This window comes from Pelecanus crispus, chromosome 2 (assembly GCF_030463565.1).
Source record: "Pelecanus crispus isolate bPelCri1 chromosome 2, bPelCri1.pri, whole genome shotgun sequence".
Lineage (NCBI taxonomy): Eukaryota > Metazoa > Chordata > Aves > Pelecaniformes > Pelecanidae > Pelecanus > Pelecanus crispus.
Window position 1 is genome coordinate 41,927,449 of NC_134644.1, and position 21,995 is coordinate 41,949,443.

The 21,995-nt window shown below is 37.6% G+C and overlaps 1 protein-coding gene across 1 annotated transcript in view; it reads left to right on the top strand.

Moving 5' to 3' along the window:
* KCNH8 (potassium voltage-gated channel subfamily H member 8) overlaps positions 1 to 21,995 on the top strand; it is a 205,490-nt gene that overhangs the window by 84,397 nt on the left and 99,098 nt on the right. The window contains exons 3-4 of the mRNA XM_075704873.1: positions 2,882 to 3,013; positions 20,986 to 21,113. Of these exons, the coding sequence (XP_075560988.1) occupies positions 2,882 to 3,013; positions 20,986 to 21,113 (260 nt within the window). The remainder of the gene's footprint in view (positions 1 to 2,881; positions 3,014 to 20,985; positions 21,114 to 21,995) is intronic.

The following is a 21,995-nucleotide window of genomic DNA, read 5'->3' on the forward strand; positions in this document are numbered from 1 at the left end:
ATATTGACCTAGTCCTGACCTAAATTGGATCATCTCCTCTAGTCCTGAAAAGTACTTCATATTCATTTGCTCCTGTCAGACTAAAGACAGAAAAACAAAACAAAACAAAAAACAAACCAACAAGCTCAGTTTAGGACTTCTGAAGATTGAGTGTGTAAGTAATGTCAAGACTGACTCCATGCAGGGCACTAGTCTGGAACTCTTCAGGAGAGAAGTAGCCTGTGCATGTACTGGATATGTGTTTTCCTTAGTGGTGCATACCATTTTTTATCCATATTTGTTTTGCTTAGTCAAAATATTTTCAGACATATTTACAGAGGAGAATGAGGACAGATAATGAGAGAAAATATGATTAAAGAGAAACAGCAAATGACATTAAATGATGACAGGATGTGGAACAATTTCAGTGACCAGTGGTCACCTGGAAAGAATTCAAATGCACTTTGATTATAGAAAAGAAGAAATGCATTAAAACATGAAAGGCTAAATAGATTTGTCTCTATTTCTAATGATGAACCATGTTACAATAACTTCCCTAAACCTACAAATCTATCATTTCAAATAATATTACCAGGTGTGCTTCTTAGGATAACTGAGTTAGGTTTGTTTGAACATGGCTGATGTCTACAACTTTCTTCCAGAAACAGCCTTAATGACTAATTTGTGCATGTGTGTAGAAAAGACATGAAACAGTTGAAAAGAGTAAGATATGCTTCTACTTCTGGAGGAGATTACAACATCTGTTTAAAGGAACATTGCAGCTATTGGTGTTGTTTAGAAGAAGGAATTTAGAGTGACTTCTTGTCCAACTGAAACTACTGCTATAATGTAGCCAAGCAGAATGTAAATTTACAAGAAAGAATTTGGCCAGTTTAAGAGTTATAATATTCTGTAGAGATCTGTGATTCTATTTTTAAGGAGGAAAGTAAAATTGCTTAATGCTGCTTCTCTTTGAATGCATCACTTCTGATTGATAGGGTGATGTCTCTCTATAACATTTCGGATGGTAACAGCACTGAGCAGTTTTTCTCAGAAATTTTGATAAAAGAGTCAACTCTGTACAAAAATGAATTAAGGTCAGAAAATTAGAATGGAAAAAGGAACCGTAGAAGTACCTTGCTTCTGACATCAGTTCTGCCTTCTTTTAAAAGGGCTTCTTTGCTTGCTCTTTCTTCAACATCCAAATGAGAATATTTAAACCCAATATAAAGCCAGTCTGCTTCTTCCCAAGACTTTTCTCTCCTTCTCCAGTCATCTTTCTTCCTGTTGCAAATTCTCCCTATCCCTTCTTTAAATACCTTAAGTGGAAGCATTACCTGATGACTGAACTAGTAATGTTACTCTCAAAGTTGCCTGTCTGCCTCTTGGAAAGTTTGACCAGGATGGAGAGGACTAGATGAATTTCCTTTGAAGCATACTTTTGGACCTTCAACTGTGGTGGCCCTTCAAAAGGAAAGCTGCTGTTTCACCTCCTATGCTTGCCTACAGCCTTCAACAGGCAGTCAGGGAACTTCCAGTTGAAAATTTAAATTAGAAAGCTGAATTGTGATCCTGGTGTGTCCGGTTCATTTTCAAGATCGCAGAGTTCAGAAGACAGAGAACAGAGTAGGAAGTGACTATTCTGCTTGCTCTTTCTAAGGACCCTTCCAAAGCTTAGCTGATTATTTGGCAGTAGTCAATCGTGACAGCAGTGGTCCAGGGAACTATTCCTGTTTCCTTTATGAATGAAAGTAGACTTGTGCTTGTAAATGAATGTCAAAAATAGTATGTTGGGAAGGAATATGATTATGGAGGTGTAAAGACGTGTCCAAAAAAGAAATTTAAAACTGAAAAAGTAATGCTGTGGCAGTACTTATATATCTTATAAATAACATTAGTAGGCTGATGGTGGGTGGAGGTAGTTAATGTTGATACTCAAAACCTGAATACCACAAAAGCCTGGCACTGGGCTGAATTATCCCAAAATGGATGGGATTGGGATCTTGGGTGTTTGGCTGAGATCTCCATTACACTTCCAGTGCGTTACCAGCATGTAGGCATTCATTATCTTCTCTTCTGAGTGGTCTGCATTAACTGCAAACTTATGAATGATGTTATTGGAACTGAACAATATATCTTGCAAGCAGGACCTATGACACAATCAGTGACAATAACAATTTATTTTAAGCAGTATAATTATGTAGCGGGTGTGGGCAGAGAAAGGTTGACATGAATTAAAAATATTGCCAAACTCAGCAGTGTCTAACTTAAGTCTTAGCAAGGTGAACATTATAGACAGTAAGGAGGATAGCTGATATTAATTTTACAGATGATGTGTAGTATTGCAAGTCTCATCATCTGTAAGATGCAAGGAGTTAATTCTATTTCTATTCTAAATCTGTTGTCTGATTATTTTAAATATCTTTGAATTAGTGGAATGAGCTCTGACTATCAGGTCTTCTGCCAGGAGATTTTAATGAGTATCAAGTCAGATGATTAAGGTAGAATGATTCTATAGTAAACATGGAAGCTTCAGATGTCAAGTTAACAAAGTGAAAGCTATTCCAGTAAAATAAGCAACATCAGTTGAGACTTCAAAGCAAAGCATGGTTTCAGAGGAGTAAGCAGCTTCATTAAACTCTATTAATGATCTCTGTAGATAAATTTTGCATTTAAATTTATGCCTTGCTTCTAGAGAAAGCAGTATTACTGAGCTTCAACCAATGATGCAAAGAGATTTACATGAGCTGAACATCTGTGATTCTCTGACTACTAGACCTCCTAAATAAGATTTTTTTTCTTTAGAATTATGTTAGTTGTTGATTTAGTATTTCACTTTTTTTTTCCCCTTTCTATGCTAAAAGACAGCTGTTTGAATTAAATTCATTCTTTATCCTTGCAGGGTCTTCATTCTGGTGCCTACTGGATATTGTTCCTATAAAGAATGAAAAAGGAGATGTAGTACTCTTTCTGGCCTCTTTCAAAGACATAACAGACACAAAAGTGAAGATTGCTGCAGAAGACAAAAAGGAAGGTTTGTGTGAATTGGAACAACATTGATAAGAACCAACATTAATAAGTTTTTTGAGAGTGCATTTTACACACCTACATGAACTCTCTCTCTCATGTACACTTTTCAATATAGAGACGTCCTAGCTTTCCAAAGAAGAAATTCATATATGACATGGAAGGTTAAATAATCTGTTGAAGTTCTTATTCATAATTTTTTTTATTTACATATTGCTTCGCATTCTGTAAACATGGAAACCAGGGAACAGAGTGTCCTCAAAACTGAATTTGTTTTAATGTCCCCTGATTTAATTAATTTATTTTCTGGATTATCAGAGGTACATTCTGGAAAAGCTAGACCTTTTCAAGCATTCCTTATGTGAATCTGATTTCAACATGGCTGAGAGATGAACGAATGCATTTTTTCATGTTTTTCTATAAGCAGAATATACATCTTTTGAAATTATTTTGCCTATTGAAAAGCATGACTATTCTTATGTATCTAATTTTCATTACATTATATGAAATTGTAAGATTTATTATGTATTTAGGAATATCAAATAATGTAAGAAATACTTTCTCCCATTTATTTGCTTCTGAAATGAAACAATGCAAGGATTTTCTCATGAATTTGGAAAAAGATTGTGTTATGCTAATGATTCACAGCTGCCATAAAATGATCTTGACTGTACAGTGTAGTCAAATTTTGCTAAATTCTGCTAACACAAAGCAAAGGCAGTGTGGAGGGATGGAGGTTATGCAGTCAACATTGACCTGTGTTGTGTATCAAAGGCAGTGAACTTATTCCAGGTTTATATTTTTTAAAGGTATATTGAACTAAGACTTTATGTTTGCAATTTTTCTGTGTCAAGGAACTGTCTAGAAAAAATTTACCTAAAGAGGGTAAAAAAGTTCTGTAAAATTTCATTACTGTTGAATTTTCCAGTCTGGTACTACCCTGGGATTTATTTAAATTGTTCACCCTGTGATAGCCATTTGATCTCAGCATATCTCAGAAACAACATAGACATGGCCTTAGGACTCCTTTTCTCGTTATGGGTTTCTGAAGTAGGGGAACAATTAGTATTCAATTTTTCTGGTTTTAAATATTTGCTTTTCAATAAAATAGTTATATTTCAGTTACAGAGAAGTGTAATTCAGCATTCTTTTACAACAGTTTATTACTCTAAAACAGAAAATACTATGCTTCCATGTGCTACTGAATATTCTTAAATCAACATTTATGTTAAGTGTCTGCCTTTTCTGTACATTTGGACAAATAATTTCCCCTTTGTCTTACTTTTCAAGCCCTGAATAATGGAGGGGTTTTTTTGCATCCTTCACTTTTTGCATTGAGAATTTGAGAATTTCTGAGCTGGAAGACTGAAGAAAGGCTTTGAAATAGTACACAAGTACGTCTTGCAGCTTTTCCTTACATCCAATTTCAACCAATCACTTCACCTCGAAGTAAAGCAGTTAAAATAGAAAACATATTTTATCCAGTTTCTCCCTAGGCCTTAGAAAACCTTATGCTTATGAAAGTTTTAGGGAAGTAGTTTATTAAAACATCATATGTGGGGCCATGTAGAAGAGAGATTGTCAGAACATCTGTGCTCTAAAGGCTAATAATTTACATTATGAGAGATGCAAATTTTCAGGATACACTCAGTGAGAAATCACATTTAGTCTGCCAGTGATGACTTGAAATAGGTATATCACTGATTACTTGTAAAATGACAGCTATTGTTTACCTGATAAACATTTTATAGCTGTATGCTTATTTTAGGATGGATTAAAATGATCTTCAGCTTTTGATGTGAGTTCGTGTCAAATTGTAAATCTAAGCAGATTTTAACTTATGCTTGCTGTTGCACATTTAAAAATTAATACTTCTCCTGCTGTGTACTGACAAAGGAACACTCTTATGCAGAGCTACATTACAGCAGCAAATGCCCATTCAGTTGCTATAAGCTTATGAATATTGATGTTTCGCCGTCTTGTGCAATGTACTCTTCAGAGCACAATCCCGAAAATTTGTTGTTCCTTCCCTTTATATTAATTTTAAAACCATGGCAATCATTTTATGTTATGGTGATACTTGATTGCATCATGGCAACAGAAAGTAGCACTTTGCATGGTGTTTTGCCAAATACACTGTTTTATACAATATAGTGAGATAAGAAACAGGATTTAACAATTTATTCAAAATATTTACAAACAATACCAGCATTTTAATTTTTTGTAGATCTACCTAGCTATATAAAAATAAATTTAATGGTATGTTAGCTCTTTGAGTAACATTCAAATTCTTCCTATGCAGAATGATTCAGTAGTCCTCCAGCGGTGAACATAATCTCAGCATTGTCAGAAAAGAATTCCCAGTGCAATCTATGCAACTGATTCAGTACCTGAAATTTCAGAATGTTTAACTTCCAGAAGTAATTGGTTCTTCTTTACTTAAAACACAACCACTATCTGGCATGTAGGATGCACCTTTTATTAACAGAAAATTGAGTTTGCGTTTTGTTTAAAGATATTAAAGATCTTTTTAATGTTCAGTGATTAACATCTATTGCAAGGTGATTGATACACATGGCTAGATATTATTTTCACAGTTAATATTGCTAAAAAGATAATTTTAATTTTTCGAAGATTACTGAATTTGTCCTTTCAAAAATCAGGTAACTTCTAAACTTGGAGTTGAAAGCCAACTCTTCCTATAAGATAATTGCCATTATGCACACTTTTCTATTGCCTGTTGAGCATATCTCTTGTGGTTAGATTGTGTATGGGAAGAAGAACTTAGATACAAACATGCTCAGTGTGAAAGTCTTGTGCCCATGCAAGGCTGTTGTATTAATATTTTTGTTTCAGTCTATCTCTTCTCTGTTCTGCCCAGAACAGACTTTGGTAATTTGTATGGAACATTAATAGTCACATTCCATCTCCCTTTAATTTCTAAATCCCTTAGAAAGCTTATCTAATAAAATTATTTCATGTTCTGTTTCTCCTAAGTCTGCCCTGCACCCTTGGCTTTCCACCAACACTCTATGGTAATACACTCTCACTGGTTGTGTCTCCAAAAGTCTTAGCATCATAGAATGCTTTGGGTTGGAAGGGACCTTTAGAGGTCATCTAGCCCAACCCCCCTGCAGTGAGCAGGGACAGCTTTAACCAGATCAGGGTGCTCAGAGCCCCATCCAACCTGACCTTGAACGTTGCCAGGGATGGGGCCTCCACTACCTCTCTGGGCAACCTGTTCCAGTGCTTCACCACCCCCATGGTAAAAAATTTCTTCCTTATATCCAGTCTAAATCTATCCTCCTTTAGTTCAAAACCATTCCTCCTGTCACAACAGGCCTGGCAAAAAAGATTGTCCCCATCTTTCCTATAGGCCCCCTTTAAGTACTGAAAGGCCGCAATAAGGTCTCCTCGCAGCCTTCTCTTCTCCAGGCTGAACAACCCCAACTCTCTCAGCCTGTCCTCATAGGAGAGGTGCTCCAGCCCTCACATCATTTTTGTGGACCTCTTCTGGACCCACTCCAACAGGTCCATGTCCTTCTTGTGCTGAGGGCCCCAGACCTGGACGCAGTACTCCAGGTGAGGTCTCACCAGAGCAGAGCAGAGGGGCAGAATCACCTCCTTCAACCTGCTGGCCATGCTTCTTTTGATGCAGCCCAGGATACATTTGACTTCCTGGGCTGCAAGCGCACATTGTTGGCTCATGTCCAGCTTTCCATCCACCAGTACCCCCAAGTCCTTCTCCGCAGGGCTGTTCTCAATCCCTTCAGCCCCCAGCCTGTATTGATATCAGGGGTTGCCCCGTCCCAAGTGCAGGACCTTGCACTTGGCCTTGTTGAACCTCATGAGGTTCACACAGGCCCACCTCTCCAGCTTGTCCAGGTCCCTTTGGATGACATCTTGTCCATCTGGTGTCTCAACTGCACCACTCAGCTTGGTGTCATCTGCAGACTTGCTGAGGGTGCACTCGATCCCACTGTCTATGCGATTGATGAAGATATTAAACAGCACTGGTCCCAGTATGGACCCCTGAGGGACTCCACTTGTCTCCGGTCTCCATTTGGACATGGAGCCATTGACCACTACCCTCTGGATGCTACCATCCAACCAATTCTTTATCCACTGAACAGTCCACCCATCACATCCGTACCTCCCCAATTTAGAGAGAAGGATGTTGTGGGGGGGACTGTGTCGAAGGCTTCAACAGAAATCCAAGTAGATGACATCCATTGCTTTTCCCTTGTCCACTGATGCAGTTACTCCTTCATAGAAAGCCACTAGACTAGTCAGGCAGGACTTGCCTTTGCTGAAGCCGTGCTGGCTGTCTTGAATCACCTCCCTGTCCTCCATGTGCTTGAGCATAGATTCTAGGAGGTTCTGTTCCATGATCTTCCCAGGCACAGAGGTGAGGCTGACAGAGCGGTAGTTCCCAGGGTCCTCCTTTCTTCCCTTTTTAAAAATGGGCACAACATTCCCCTTCTTCCAGTCACCAGGGACTTCATCTGGCTGCCATGACTTTTCAAATATTATGGAGAGTGGCTTGGCAACTACATCAGCCAATTCCCTCAGGACTCTGGGGTGCACCTCATCAGGTCCCATAGACTTGTGTACATTGAGGTTCCTCAGGTGGTTTGAACCTGGTCTTCCCTTACAGTGGGAGGGGCTTTACCCCCCTGGTCCCCATCTTGCAGTCCATTGACTCGGGATGGGTGAGGAGAGAGGTTGCAGGTGAAGACTGAGGCAAAAAAGTTGTTGAGTACCTCAGCCTTCTCCTCACCTGTTGATACTAAGTCAGCATTCTTGTTCGTCGCGGGGGTATGTTTTCTTTAACCTTCCTTTTCTGGTTGATATACCTGTAGAAGCCCTTCTTGTTATTCTTTACATCCCTTCCCAAATTCAGCTAAAGCTGTGCCTTGGCCTTCCTGACCCCATCCCTACACAACCAAGTCTTCTCCAGACTCATTCTTCCTCATATCTTTCCTACCTTTGATACCATCTGTATTTTCTGTGAAAGCTTGTTCTCCTTACACTTTCACAATGACCTCTTCCTGAGCTTTATCTCCTGGTTTTATGGCTTCTCTTTTCTTGTGGATCATCTTTTTACTTTCGCAGACTTCAGGAGTTGATACTGTCTTCGATTTTCCGCAGACCTTTTCTTATCTATTTTATCTCATCTGTTCACACAACTTCAGTTGCTCCTTTGTGCCTATGCACCTTGCAAAAGTCCACTTTTTTGCCTGATTTCCCTTTACCCAGCCCAAATGTCAGATGTCGTCTGTGACCTTTTCTTTTGAATGTTTCATTCTAAATACAAATTTAACGGAATCTTTTTCTCCTCTTCGTCTGTATAAAAGTTTCCAGTTAAATCAGCCCTACCAGCCAATGGGAAGAGCAGACTTTGTCCTAAGACTTTCACATAAGAAAAAGGCAAAACCACATGCCTGAGAAGTTTGGCAGTCTTTAAGAAGTGCTGTGACAGTCAGCAACTCTCATATGGCTTCTTTGGTTTGGTTTGGTTTTTTTAAGTTAATTTACCATCCTCCTCCCCCACCCCTCTTTTAATTGAAATGTTCTTAGAGTTCTCAACTTTTCAGTATTGGTAGTTTGCTTTCAACAATACGTTTCCCCTACCTGTAAGTTTATTGTAGAAATACACTCTGCTTTCCATCTGCTAATAATACCTATAATCATTAACTGCTGTGAAAAGCAACTCAACAGTTTTTCTTCCTAAAGCTGGGGCCTTTAATCAAATTGATGGTCTTTTTTTTTATAAACAATGATTCCTTCAGAAATTGTTTCTTAAATAGTTTTAAGGGAGATTTATTTTAGCATCCTAACTTACAATGAGCTTCATTTTGGTAAACTGGTTAAGAGTTCCATTGTCCTTTTTGAGGGAAAACTGATTAAATGGAAACTATCAGACTCCAAATCTGGACTCCAGTATGGGTCAGTGTTTTTTCATTTCTGCATATGTACTTTCCATAATACACTTGGACATGGGCTGGAAGTTACTGAGATTACAAGAATCCAGGTAGGGAAATAAGAAATTAAATTAGTCTGTGACTACTTTTAGATCTCTATTCTCTATGCAAATATACCATAATTGGGGTTATATAGGTATAGAGTTTTACTGTTATAATCACTGCCAAAATTCCTCTGTTGAATTTGACTCATTCCAAAAAGTTTCCTTTAGCCTTCATTGGTTTTGAAAATGTTTAGCTTTGTTTGAAAACAATTATCTTATGACAGATTCTCTCAACTTTATTCCAACATTATTATAAAAATGTGTGCAATAGGTAGTAACCATAGAATCACATGATAGTTGAGGTGGGAAGGCATCTCTGGACTTCGTCTACTCCAGTGACCCCTACTCAAAGCCAAATCAGCTAGAACATGTTGCCCAGGACCATGTCCAAGTGAGTGCTGAATATCATAAAAGATGGAGACTCCACAACTTCTCTGGGCAGCCTGTTCCAGTGTTTGACAGCTCACAAAGTAAAAAAGCTTTTTCTTATATTTAAACAGAATTTCACATATTTAATTTTTGTGCCCATTGCCTCTTGTCCTTTCACTGGGCACCACTAAAAGGATTCTGGCTTTGCCTTCTTTACATCTCCCCACCGCATATTTATACACATTGATAAGATCCCCCCCTGAGGCTTCTCTGCTCCAGGCTGAACAGCCCCAGCTCTCTCAGCCTCTCTTCCTATGTCAGATACTTCAAAAACCTAATCAACTTTGTGGCCTATTTCCTGGATTTGCTCTAGTATGTCCGTGTTTGTCTTGTACTAAGTAGCGCAGACCTGGAGCCAGCACTGCAGATGTGGCTCACCAGTGTAGTAGAGGGGAAGGATCACCTCCCTCAACCTGCTGGCAGCGCTCTTCCCAATGCAGAGCACAATGCTGTTGGCCTTCTTTGCCACAAGGACACATTGCTGGCTCATGTTAAATTTGGTGTCTACCAGGACCTTCAGGTGCTTGCTTGGCAATCTGCTTGCCAGCTGGTTGGCCTCCAGCCTGTCCTCGTGCATGGGTTTATTTCTTCCAGGAGCAGGACTTTGCACCTTGTTGAGGTTCCTGTTGGCTCATTTCCCCAGCCTGTCAAGGTCCCTCTGAACCTTCTTGCAGCACAAACATCTGATATAATAACTCCTCACTCCAGACTGTATCATCTGCAAACTTGCTGAGAGTGTACTCTTTCCCATTTCCTAGGTCATTAATGAAGTTAAACAGTATTCACCATAGCATTAATCACCCAGTCATAATGCTATTGAGTGGCTTCTAGCTGGACTTCATGCTGCAGATCACAATGCTCTGAGCCCAGCAATTCAGCCAGTTGTCAGCCACCTCACCACTTCCTCACTTGTTTGTTGGTTATTGTATTCTCCATCTATTGTTCCTAGTTTGAAGGCCTCCTTGCCAGGCTGGTGTGCCTGTTGGCAAAGGTGTTTTTACCCTGGTAATAATATGAACTAAAAGCTGGACCACACCCTTTCCCACCATGGATTAAACTAAGCTGCAGTGTTACAGTTTAACTGGTTAGTTTTTTCTGGCTTCTTATTAATCCTTAGGTCTATATAAATTTCTAAGAAAACAGATTTATTTTGATTTTGCATCATTTGTTGGAGGGAGGGGTTGTTCTTTTCAGTGTGCTAGAAGTGAAATACCATGTGCCAAACATTTTGCATTCCAGATTTTTATGTAAAAAATATCTGTTGGGGGCAGGGATGGGCTCTTCTTCTAAGAAATTCTGCAATGTGCACTTTAATTTATTCTGCTTAATTACTGTCTCAGCTACTTCATGATTGCTCAAGCTACAGCAGTGAATATTCAGGGCACAACTTTTCATTTTAAAGCTCTTTACACCTGTCAGGAGGCAGTGTATTGAGAGGGGGACATACAGTCACCTAGAAGTACAGTATTCAAAGCAGGTAAAATTGTTTCAGGATGCATGGGGCACCATGCAGTTTCATTGATGGAGGAGGTGGGATAGAAGCACAGTTTTACACCAACATTCCCACTGCCCAAAGGAAGAATATATTGGGGAAACCTTATTCTACAATGACTCAGTTACATCTTTTCTAGGATGACTTTGCTCCTGGCTGACCATCAAGGAAGGGTCTGTGTCTCTTCTGCCCTCAGTAAAGAGAAACTCCTTTCCTCCTGGTCAGTGCATGAGAGTGTAAACACTTAGGGGACAAAAATAGAGCTTCCTTTCTACTCCCTGTTCCTTCAGATACATGTGAGCACATAGATGCTCTCACTCCCCCCTTTCCACCTTCTTATGCAAGCAAATAAGTTGTATTTGAGCCTTGAACCTTTAGAAGATGTATCAATCCTTACGGCCATTGCCTTAGCTTTTTACCAAGTGTTAAATGCAAGTGGCAGTTCCATTCCAGCAACTCTGAGAGGCACAGGATATGTTCTGGAGGTCAGGGAAAAGTGTCCTTTGTGGTATATGTGGAGTGAAAATGAGAAAAAGAAAAGCAAACTGATTCTTAAGCAAATGCAGAAGAGCAGACTGTATTCTAGGATATCCTGGAAGGGTGAGATTATATATGTATTTGCATAGTTCATTGACTCACCACTTCCTAGATAAACTCATGCAATCACCTCTAGATTTTCCTTAGAAACAAGTTACCAAATTATGGGACTGAGGGGAGGGGGAAGTAACTTGTTTGGGTTGTTTTGTTTTGTTTTCCATTTTGGTGTTTTTCTGTTTGTTGGACTAGTTTGATGGCAGACTTAGTAGAAGATATCTTCAGGTTTTCCTTTTAGAGTTAGCTAGCTGAGCTATGTAAGACTGACAACAGAAAGCATGGAAGATGTAGGGAATTATCTTTAGTATGTGCGTTGCCAATTAGAAGAGCTCTTCAGAGTTGTGTGTGTGGTAGGTGGTTTTTTCAGGGTTTTTTTGAGGGGGTTTTGAGGAGGTAGAGGGTTTGCAAACTTTTCTGTGGAAAAAATCTTAAAAGGAAGAAATGTCTTTAAAGACTTTCACAGACCTAGAGGCAGCCTGGTGTCTTACATTTAATTAATTAAGAGACCATGAGGACTAGAATATATATTGCATACATTCTTTGTGTTCAGAAAACACACTTGGACCACTTGCAGAATTCATCTGTAACTGCACATATGCTGAATACAGTTCATGCTGTAACTCCTCAGAGCAACTCTGAGGTCCTATAAAGACTCAGCAAATAAGATGTGTTATGGGTGAGTTTTGCCTAGCTGTAGTGAAGACAGTTTTACAACTGTCAACTGTCTATCCTACCTTGTATAATTAAGGTTATAAAAGAGTTTGGGGTTTTGACCAGTCACTTTCATACTCTGAAAATCTCATTCCTTGAGAGATAATCAGAGATACTTTCTGGGTGTTTCAATGACCACATGAAACATATACACAGACATTATAGGTTTTTGAACTTATATATGTCTTATCTATTTAAACTATTTTTTTTTTTAAAAAAAGCTATTTTTTCCCCCCATTTTAAATCTGGACAAGTTGCACAGGCCACAAAACATTTTTATGGGTGACTGATCTGGTTCTGAATTGCAGATAAATATATTAAGAAAACAAGTCTTCATTTTCAAAAGACTTGCTTTCATTACAAAATAGAAATTATTCAGGTGTATATATTCCTATTTTCACTTCAGTGAGCAACATTATACTTTACCATCAACTTCTGTGCAAATCCTTTTTTTATTTTATTTGTGCAAAGATCAATGATTGTGAAATTATGATCACCTCAGATTACAAATGACCTTCCTCAAATATTCTGAAGGACAAAATATCAGTAAATAAAGTATGTGATTGAATTAATGGAATTAGTGGAATTAAAGGAAAAAAGAAAACCTTTAGGTTCAGTGAGATTATGTCCTTAAATACTACATTCTTGCACAGAAGGACAGATGTTAACACTTGCTGAAGTCAATGAGAAGTTTCTCAGTGACTTAAATAATTGGAAATATTTAAGCTCTAGGATTTTTTTTTTAAAATATTTCAAATATTCTCTGTATTATTACAGTTATGTTTTGGTTCATAATGATAAATGAGCATATTACTTTGCCATGAGCTACCATTCACTGCGGGAAATACAACCTGTTCCAGGAAATAAAAGTCACATCAAAACCAGCTGAAACAATAAGGGATGACCCAGCTGTAAATTCAACACTACATTTTGTTCTGTAAGAATTACATATGAATGCTCACTTCAGTTAAATCAATAGATATGTTTCAAATTTGCTGGCATAATAAAAATGACAATTTTCTCCCTTGTGAGACAATGTGTGTAGTAATAAGCTGGTAAATAAATATTTTTACACAATTATAAAATAGTTATTTTTAAGTTGGAATCTTTTACTTCATTATAAGAGATTCTGTAACTCTTTAGGTAAAACTGGGGAGAAGGCAGTAGTATTAATAAATGCAGAAATAGCTTAAAGTCAACTCACCTTCAGAGTTCTGCTGAATCTCAGTCTATTAGAAGTAGCTGCAGAAGGTTGTGTCTACTTGGATTTTTTTTTCCAATTCTGAATTTTATGAGATAGACCCCAATACTGGCATCCAAAAAAGAACATTTATTTATTTATTTAGCAGTGTACACCTATCAACCATGAAAATGGAAGTGGAGAAAGGTCCTTTCTTCTGGTCTTTGTGTGTCTTTCCCACCCCCCCTCCCCCCTTTTTTTCTTAATGATGGAAGAATCAGCAGCCCAAAAATACCACTGTTCAAAGGTCTGTCTTATCCATGAAACAGTAGTAGTGATGTATACTATTGCTTCTTTTCTCTGCCTGTTCTAAGCTGAGTTTTCTCTGAAGTCACAATATTGAAATGATGAAAATCATACAGTTGGGCCTGTGTAAAATTGGTCCCTTTAAAAAATATTCTGTAGTAATATTTACAGTTTTTCAGCTGGTATGTGCATTAAGTGTGTCTTCTTATTGAATCAGTTAATCAGTTAACAGAATAAAAAAGCAGCTAGAGGCTAGCCTCTAGCTAATAGTTCTGTGAATATTTAGTTGTTGTTGACAGAAAGAATGTGTCATGCAACTAACAGACCTCCTGCAGCCTACTGCCCATAGTAGTGCTTTTATTCTGCCATTAATACTGAAGCAAGCTTTTATCAGTTTTCTCTTTATTGACAACTGCAGGTGTGCTGTCCCCTAGAGAATAATATCTGAAAGTTAGCTAAAGGTTTTAAAGAGCCTGGAAAAAATCATACCAGCCTTCTAGACAATCTGTTTTTCAAGGGTTTTTTATGTTCATTCAGAATCCTTTTGTATTGCTTTACCCCAATTGTCTCCGTCAGAATTTACTTGGTGGTTTGTTGGTTTTTGGTTTTTGGTTTTTTGTTTGTTTTTTTTTTTTTTTTTTTTGAGGACTACCTATGAAATGTATTTTGTGTTAATGATACTGGACATGATTAAGTACCATTGTGTTTCCTGTAGACATCACTGTATTTATTTTATGATGTGGACTATTCATGGATGTCTATGCACAGATCACACTTTCTGCTGTGGTTTTTCTTACCTTATGATGCAAGTGATGAGGGTTTCTCAAGACTTGTATTAAAAGGACAAAAAATCTTGATTGCTCTTACAAGAAGCCTTTTATAGGTAGAATTATGAGATTAACAAAGGATTAAGAAATCCTTTACTAAATGCTTCATTGAACCAGGATCAAAAAGGAACAGTTCAGTACTTATAAGATATCCCAGGTAACAACATCTCGCTGTGTGATCAAGCCAAGTGGCTGGGTTATGATACCCTAGAGAAATAAATAAGAAAATTAATGGGGGAGGTTTATTTCCCTGCCTGATTTCAGGAGCAGGACAAATCATGCATGTACGTGAATATGCCTCTCCCTCTGTGTTTTGAGGGAAGGCTTCAACTGGCAGTAGTTTAAAGTCACAGTGTTAGCCCAGTTACTACCTCTTCACAGTGCTCCAACGTGTACATGGAGCAGCATCTTGGATCTCTTAAGTCTGTCCATATCTGGATACTTCTTAGCAATGAAGAAAGACCATTTGTCCTATTTACCTTTTTTTGGTTGTTCAAAAGGAAATCTAGTTCATACATTCGAAAGGATATTATTTCTATGACAAATTTTCTTACGTGGGAGCTAGCATTACCTGCTGTTTCGTCTCACAATTGACTTTAGCTCTGTAAACAATAAAATAAATAAAAATGTCCTTAGCTACTCTGCCAACTTATCCAGTCCTCTGAGTAAAATGTTAATAGAATAAAAATTTTATCTATTTATTCCTCATACTTGCTCCTGGACCTCAGAAGATCTAAGAAGTCATCTCATTATTTTATGCAAATCTATTTATAAAAGCATACACTACACTATTAAATAAGCCTAAAAAATATAATTTTTCCAGATAGCAGGCACTGTAGGGTTGACTGTCCATGTAAATCCAGAGCCATCTGATTGTAGCTCATTGCTTTTCTTCAGAACTCTTCCTTGCAAAGTGTTTAAAGATAGCTATATCTATACTATCTTTCCTGGGTTTGCCCATGTGGACAGTCAGGTTTGCTGCATGTCATGACTTGAGATGGTCATATTTATACTGTTTGAAAAGGTTATTCAATGTGTCTGAATCATTCTTACCCTAAGCCTAACAGCCCCATCTGACAAGCAAACAGGACAGCAGTGGCAATCAAATGCTGGGGCTGGAATATAACCTTGAGCATGGAGCTAATGAGGTTGTGAAGATGTAAGAAGTAAGCCAACAGTTATGGTCTTGTCCCTAGTGGTGAACTCTATCTTTTCAATGGCTACTATACCCAAACAATTGAAAAAATTTGCAGAAATACTGCTAAGAGGTCCAACTCTGCAGCCTCACAGCCTTTAGGATAACTCTGCCCCATTGGTTTTTGGTAGAACTACTTTCTGTGAATAAGGTTAATCAGGTGTGTATGTGTTTCCAGGGCTAAACCCTCAGACTACTTTACCTCACCCCTCTCTACCTTATTCACATATTGTCAGTATATTGTGCTCTGGGTTAAACTGGAAATGTGCTGGCTGCTTTTATTTGTTCTCTAATTTTATGATTGCTTAGGTAAAAACAGATAAATCTCTTGGATTTTCCTGTGTAATATGAATGAAATGCTAGATATTAATTTTCTCTTTTGTGTCCATGCACACTTGTATAGAAAACTTTCTGTGATTATGATCCATGATCAGACTGGGAGATGGTTCTGTAAAGGAGCATTCTGGGCATTTAATCACACCAGAGGAAAATCTAGGTAGTGGTTTTAATTAATGCATAGTCTGTTGTGATAATGCATAACCTGAGGGAAAAGTGAAGGCAGTTCTTTTGAAGGGATATAAATTAATACTGTGAAAAATGAGGCAAAATATGAAGGTTGAGACATTTTTTGTCAATAATGCACAACCTTTCTGGCCAGAGCAGGTTAGCTTATTTCAGTATTTGGAAAGAAATGTATTTCATGGTCACTCTCATGCTACAGCTTGTCTGCTATGAAGAGAGCATAATGCTTCTGGGTCATGTCAGAGTAGTGTAGACATAGTGTAGACAGCTTGAGTCCACTGTAAAAGAAGATCATGGTGGTTCTGCTTGTATATGATGGATTTGCTTTCCAAGGAAGCTCCTATACCTGCACAATTACAGCCAAGCACGGGGCTGGAGACCTAGAACAAGAGCAGGGTAGTATTCAGGTGCAGCCTGCTTGTGCCTGTAGAAGAGTTCCTGGGCCATGAGCCAGTTCCTGTCACCCTCTCAGTTGTCCTGAGAAGTAAGGTCTGTGGGACCTGGCAGGCTACAATGGGCTCCCTTGACCATGTGTTGAGCACCCCTCCTCCAGGTCCAGCTCTGCCTCAGAAAGCACTTGTGATATCTTTTATTTGTTACCACCTCAACTTCATGACTGAAAGAACAGTTTCTTATCTCCCATTTGATGGTTAGACACTTTATTTTACATTTCAAGGATTTAAATGTAACATACTTTAGCTGGGGAATGAGAACATTATAAACCATAAAGTATCCTGGACTATATCCAATGCTATGCTCTGACTACTCTGATGTGCTTTGAAGGAGAGCAGACATAGATTTGGTTTTAATTTGGTCACTAAAGCTGAGTTTACAGTTCTTCTGCATTGCTAAGGCAGCATATACCTAGTAGACCTTATCAGAAGTTGTCTGGTTTTATTCTCCTGATTTATACCTAAGGAGTGGATATATTTTTTTTTTTCCAAAGGGACAAGAAAGTGTTAAGCCTCCACTTTCTATTAAGTGGAAGATTGATGCCTCATGTTCTTATGAAAACACAAACAGAAAAGTCAACACTTACAAAGGCATTTTTGTCTGATTGTGCTTTTTTTACTGCAACCTGCTCTTACAAGATTGTAAGAAGTCTTGAGCTGTTATGAGACATGTTAAAATTGGCAAAGAGGTGTTGTTAGTTTCTTTTCTTAGAAAAGACTTCTGAGATTGCCATGTGTGATGGTTGTGGTGCTATACCTAATCTCATTTGAAAGAAAAAACACAGAAGGACAGCAAGAAGAGTTAAAAAATGTATTACCACTTTTCAGATGAAAGGGGAGTTAAGACTAAATTGCAAAGCATCCTTTTTAAGGGCTATTTCGGGGGCGGGATTACCTTCACACAAGAAGGGGTGTGTAGAAGCACCAGGAGGAAGAGCCCCAGATCTGAGCTTTTTTTAGAACAATGATTTCTCACAGTATCTGGGGAGATGAGAAATCCTTATGATTTTAAGCACAGGGTAAAAATAGAACATCTGTATTTAAAGTGACTTTCTGCTTATGGTTGGATTTACTATTGTATATTTTTGCTAAGATCAGTCATGGAAAGACAAAAGCAAGTCTGTCAGGTACCTAAAATTTTTTTAAGAATCAGAAAGAAATATCTGGGTATTTATAACAAAAACTGTCTCCTTCAGAGTAGTGATCTGTAAACTGAATGTGACAGGAAAAGATTGAAGGTTACAGACAATAATCACACACATACAAAGGCACACCTGCTGAACAACATAGTTTACTAAGGATCAGGATTGCCTCTTTTCCTAAAGGCACTGGGAAGATCAGAAAGCAGGAGAATTCACAAATGTCATTCATTGATTTGTGTTATAAGCTATTGACACGTGCTCCAGTGATGGCATTGTCTGATGGCATCTTATCTGTATAGGCAACTTGCATTCTTTTCACTGCTAATAACTACAGTAAAAAATCTTTACCATTTCAGTTTAAAAAGAAAAATATTATTACTTCATAATGAATGTCACACTTCCCTTTTTTATCTGTGCTTTTCTGTCTCTAGGAGTTGAGTGACTTCCAATATTACCATAGAGGTAGCATTAATCTTTTGCAAATAGTGGAATCAACATGTGGTGGAAGTCACTTGTTTTACAAATATGCAACTAGTATGATTCTAAGTGTCATATCAAGCCCCACAACCTGAGCAGGTTAATGAGTACAGAATTCTTAGTGGCTGGAATGCTAAACCTACATTTAGATGGGATCTATCTAAAGCAAAATATTATCAGGCCACTGGCACATAAAATTTGAAATCTTATATGGAACTTGGTTTTTATTTAAAGAGAGGACAGAAAATGAAAAATCAGTGTCAATAAATACATAGGAAAAAAGAAACAACTTTAACTGAATATGTATATATCAACTGTCTCCATAGTAATTATTACCATTCTGGAAAGAGATGGAGTTGTGGACAGCTTTCAGCTTAGTGCTCAGCAGGTAAGAAAAAGGCAAATCTGAGGCTAGGAGCTATTAAGAAAATAACTGAAGACATTATTACACTATTGTATCAGGTGATTTTGTATCCATATCTTGAATGTTGCATGTTATTCTGGAAAAAAGGAGCTACTTAGAGGGTATCTTTAAAAAGACACAGGAGATCTAGGAGGGGTAAAGAGAAGGCATTCAAGGTTGAACAGAGATAGAGAGCTCCCCTTCCACACAGACAGAGCCTTGTATTGTTTGGGATGCTGAAAGTACTCAAAGAAACTCCACCTGAAGGCACCACACCTGCCTTCTGCCACACTGTTCAGTGTGGGTCTTGCAACACATCTCCTAGGCTGTTACACCTACCACCTACCAGGATGGACTATCTTGTGCTTTGTAGGCTAAGGACATGGAGAGGTATTAGATATGAGACTGTGTGAGGACAAAGCCTTTAGCTAAAGAGTCCTGAGAGTGTTGCTGGCCAGAAACTTTTGTGGGTATTTGCCCATTTTCTCAGCCTGCCTCATAGCTGGTCTTGAAGCATATTTTATTGACTATTTTGGGAGGCAACAGAGAAAACTGAATGGCCTCATCCAGCATAGCACTTCAGGTTTAGAAAGGGAAGAAAGAGAGGTCTGTAAATAGTTTTAAAGAGAATTTCAAAGTTGTATGACAAAACCAGACTACTACAGCTATCCAATACAACAGTGGAAGCCCAATTCAAAACACTTACATTTTTTTTTTTACTCAAAGAAGCAGATAAACACTCTGTTCTCACCCAGAATTTAAGTATATTTTTAAAATACAGTTTGAGTTTTAAATGGTTTGATGCTTGAGAGATGAAAGTTCAAAAAAAACCCCAACATTCATTTAGTTGAGTATTTTCTAAAATAGTCCCTTCTGGTTTACCTTTTTTTGTTGTAGCTGGCATCTGTATGTGTGGTAGCTCTTTAAACCACCTGCAGGTACCCAAGTCAGAGATGGGAAAGTATGGGTTTTTTCCATCTGCCTCTCTCAGCTTTCCAGTAGCTATCTGGTTTTGCAGTGCAATGTTTTTCCTTCCTTTTTTTTTTCTTTCTTTTTTTTCCCCTCTTCTCCTCCTTACTGACATGTAAACATCCTCAGCTGGAGAGGAGTCTTGCATGAATTACATGAAATATTCTTCACTGAGAAGCTTGAAAAGTTTAGCTTCCTACACTTTTTTGTTATGTATGGTTTTGTTTTGTAGAGCCAAAAATATATCAGTCTTCCATAATTCAAATCTTTCTTGCTTTTTTAGGCAGGTTTCAAGATGTAGATATTTTGCTTGTTGTTAATTTCTGGCTGTGCTAATTGGGTTTTGGGTTTTTTCCCCCTTAGTTTATATCCATTGAATTGAATTTAATTAAATCTGTTTGACAGACAGCTTCTTCCTTTATTCCCATAATTCCTTTTTTCTTAATCCCAACACATCACAAGATGTCTGCTTTCATTTACCCTGGCATCAATTCACTGTAATTCCATCAGAGCAGAGCTACAGGAGTTACTTTGAATTTACTGCTGTATAAGCAAGAACAAAATTTGATCCCATGATTGACATATATAGACATCTGAATGGACGGAAAAACGACAAACCTTTCCAAACCGGTGTTCAGTCTTTACTCTTAATGGATTTTATGTCACTAACGAATGTGTCAAGTAATTATGCCACTGACCATGTGGTGGGAGAAGAAATCTAAAGGCGTGAATATAAGAATTGGATACTACTAATGAGCAAGGTTGCAAATTAACATATTCTGACATAATGGCAGCCTAGTACAAGTCAGATTCTTTGTTTTTAAAAAGTACACCGCAAGAGAGATTTTTTTTTTTTTCCTTTCCCTGAAATAGTAGAGTGTAGGAACACCTTAAGGACATTTTAAGTGGTTACTCCTAGCCACGCTTGCCTCTGGTCAGTAATCACTATTTAATTTTCTGAAACAGTAAAGAGTACATTGTTCTTATCTATGAAATCATATGTTGCAATTAATTCCTTCTGAGTTGTGTGAAGGCATTTGACAATTAAAACTTTACAGTGATTTGTATTTGCCCTTTAGGAGAGGGATTTTATTTTCTTAACTGCAAAAGTTTAAGCAAAACTAAGGAAAGGTGTGTATAATATTTACATCTAGCCCTATTTCTACCAAAGTCAAAAATGTCAGTAGTTCAGCTCCCAAAGTTAAAAGTGCCATTTCCTGATGTATAATGGACTCTCACTTCCGTTCTACAGAAAAATGGAAAGGAAGAGGAAGAGCGGGGTCACATTTTGAGTCAGCACGAAGACGGAGTAGAGCTGTCCTTTATCATATCTCTGGACATCTACAAAGAAGAGAGAAGAACAAATTAAAAATTAATAATGTAGGTGTAATTCTTCTTTTTTTAAAAAAAAAGTACTCTTTGTACTGTCATTTTTTTTTATTCAAAAGTGCTGTTAAAGGTCAGTGGGTACCTGAGAAATGTCCTAATCATAATTTTACAGTAACAAAAGGAGTAAAGTGCAGTTCACTTAAGTGCAGTTCTGCCTGCTATGGTATTTGTTACACTTCACATAGCAAGACAGTGCATTTAGCCATACTGTGAACTGACATTTATTTAACCCCAGGAAAGCCACATTATAAAATTTCTCAGAACTTAGTTTTAGGTTACAATTTACCTTACTATCCCAATTATTTCACTTCAATAATTACTATTTGCCAAAAAAATAATGAAGAAACTCAAAGTATTACTCTAGCTGAAAATGTTTATGCTGTGTAAGCTCCAGAAGGTCACACTTCATTTAGGCAACTTTTCATGTGAATATCTCCAACTTTGTGCCAAGTAAATTTATCTTTTCATTTCCTAATTGAAGTAGTAATGCTTCTTTCTTTAAATTGCTCTGCGTTCCCATAGTAACTATAACTAATAAGTAAGTCCATAAACACTCTGTGAATGTTGCAAAAAACAAAACAATACACAAAACCAAAAATATAGCAACAGAAACTTCTAACAAAATATACTTAGGAGAAAGAATAACTCTCCTGCTTTATGGAACTATGTTTCAGGAGAAAAGTTAATGCAGAGGAAAGCTAGAATGCATAGGAAATAAGTATGTACATATAAAAATTACCTAGAATAATATCTGAGAGCCTGTTCCAACAGTGAGAGCCTATAGTTATTAGAAGCAGGGGTAGTAAAAAGAAACAGTTATTCTTAAAATCTCAAAACAGTATTTCATTTCTTGTTTGTATATCATTAGCATCA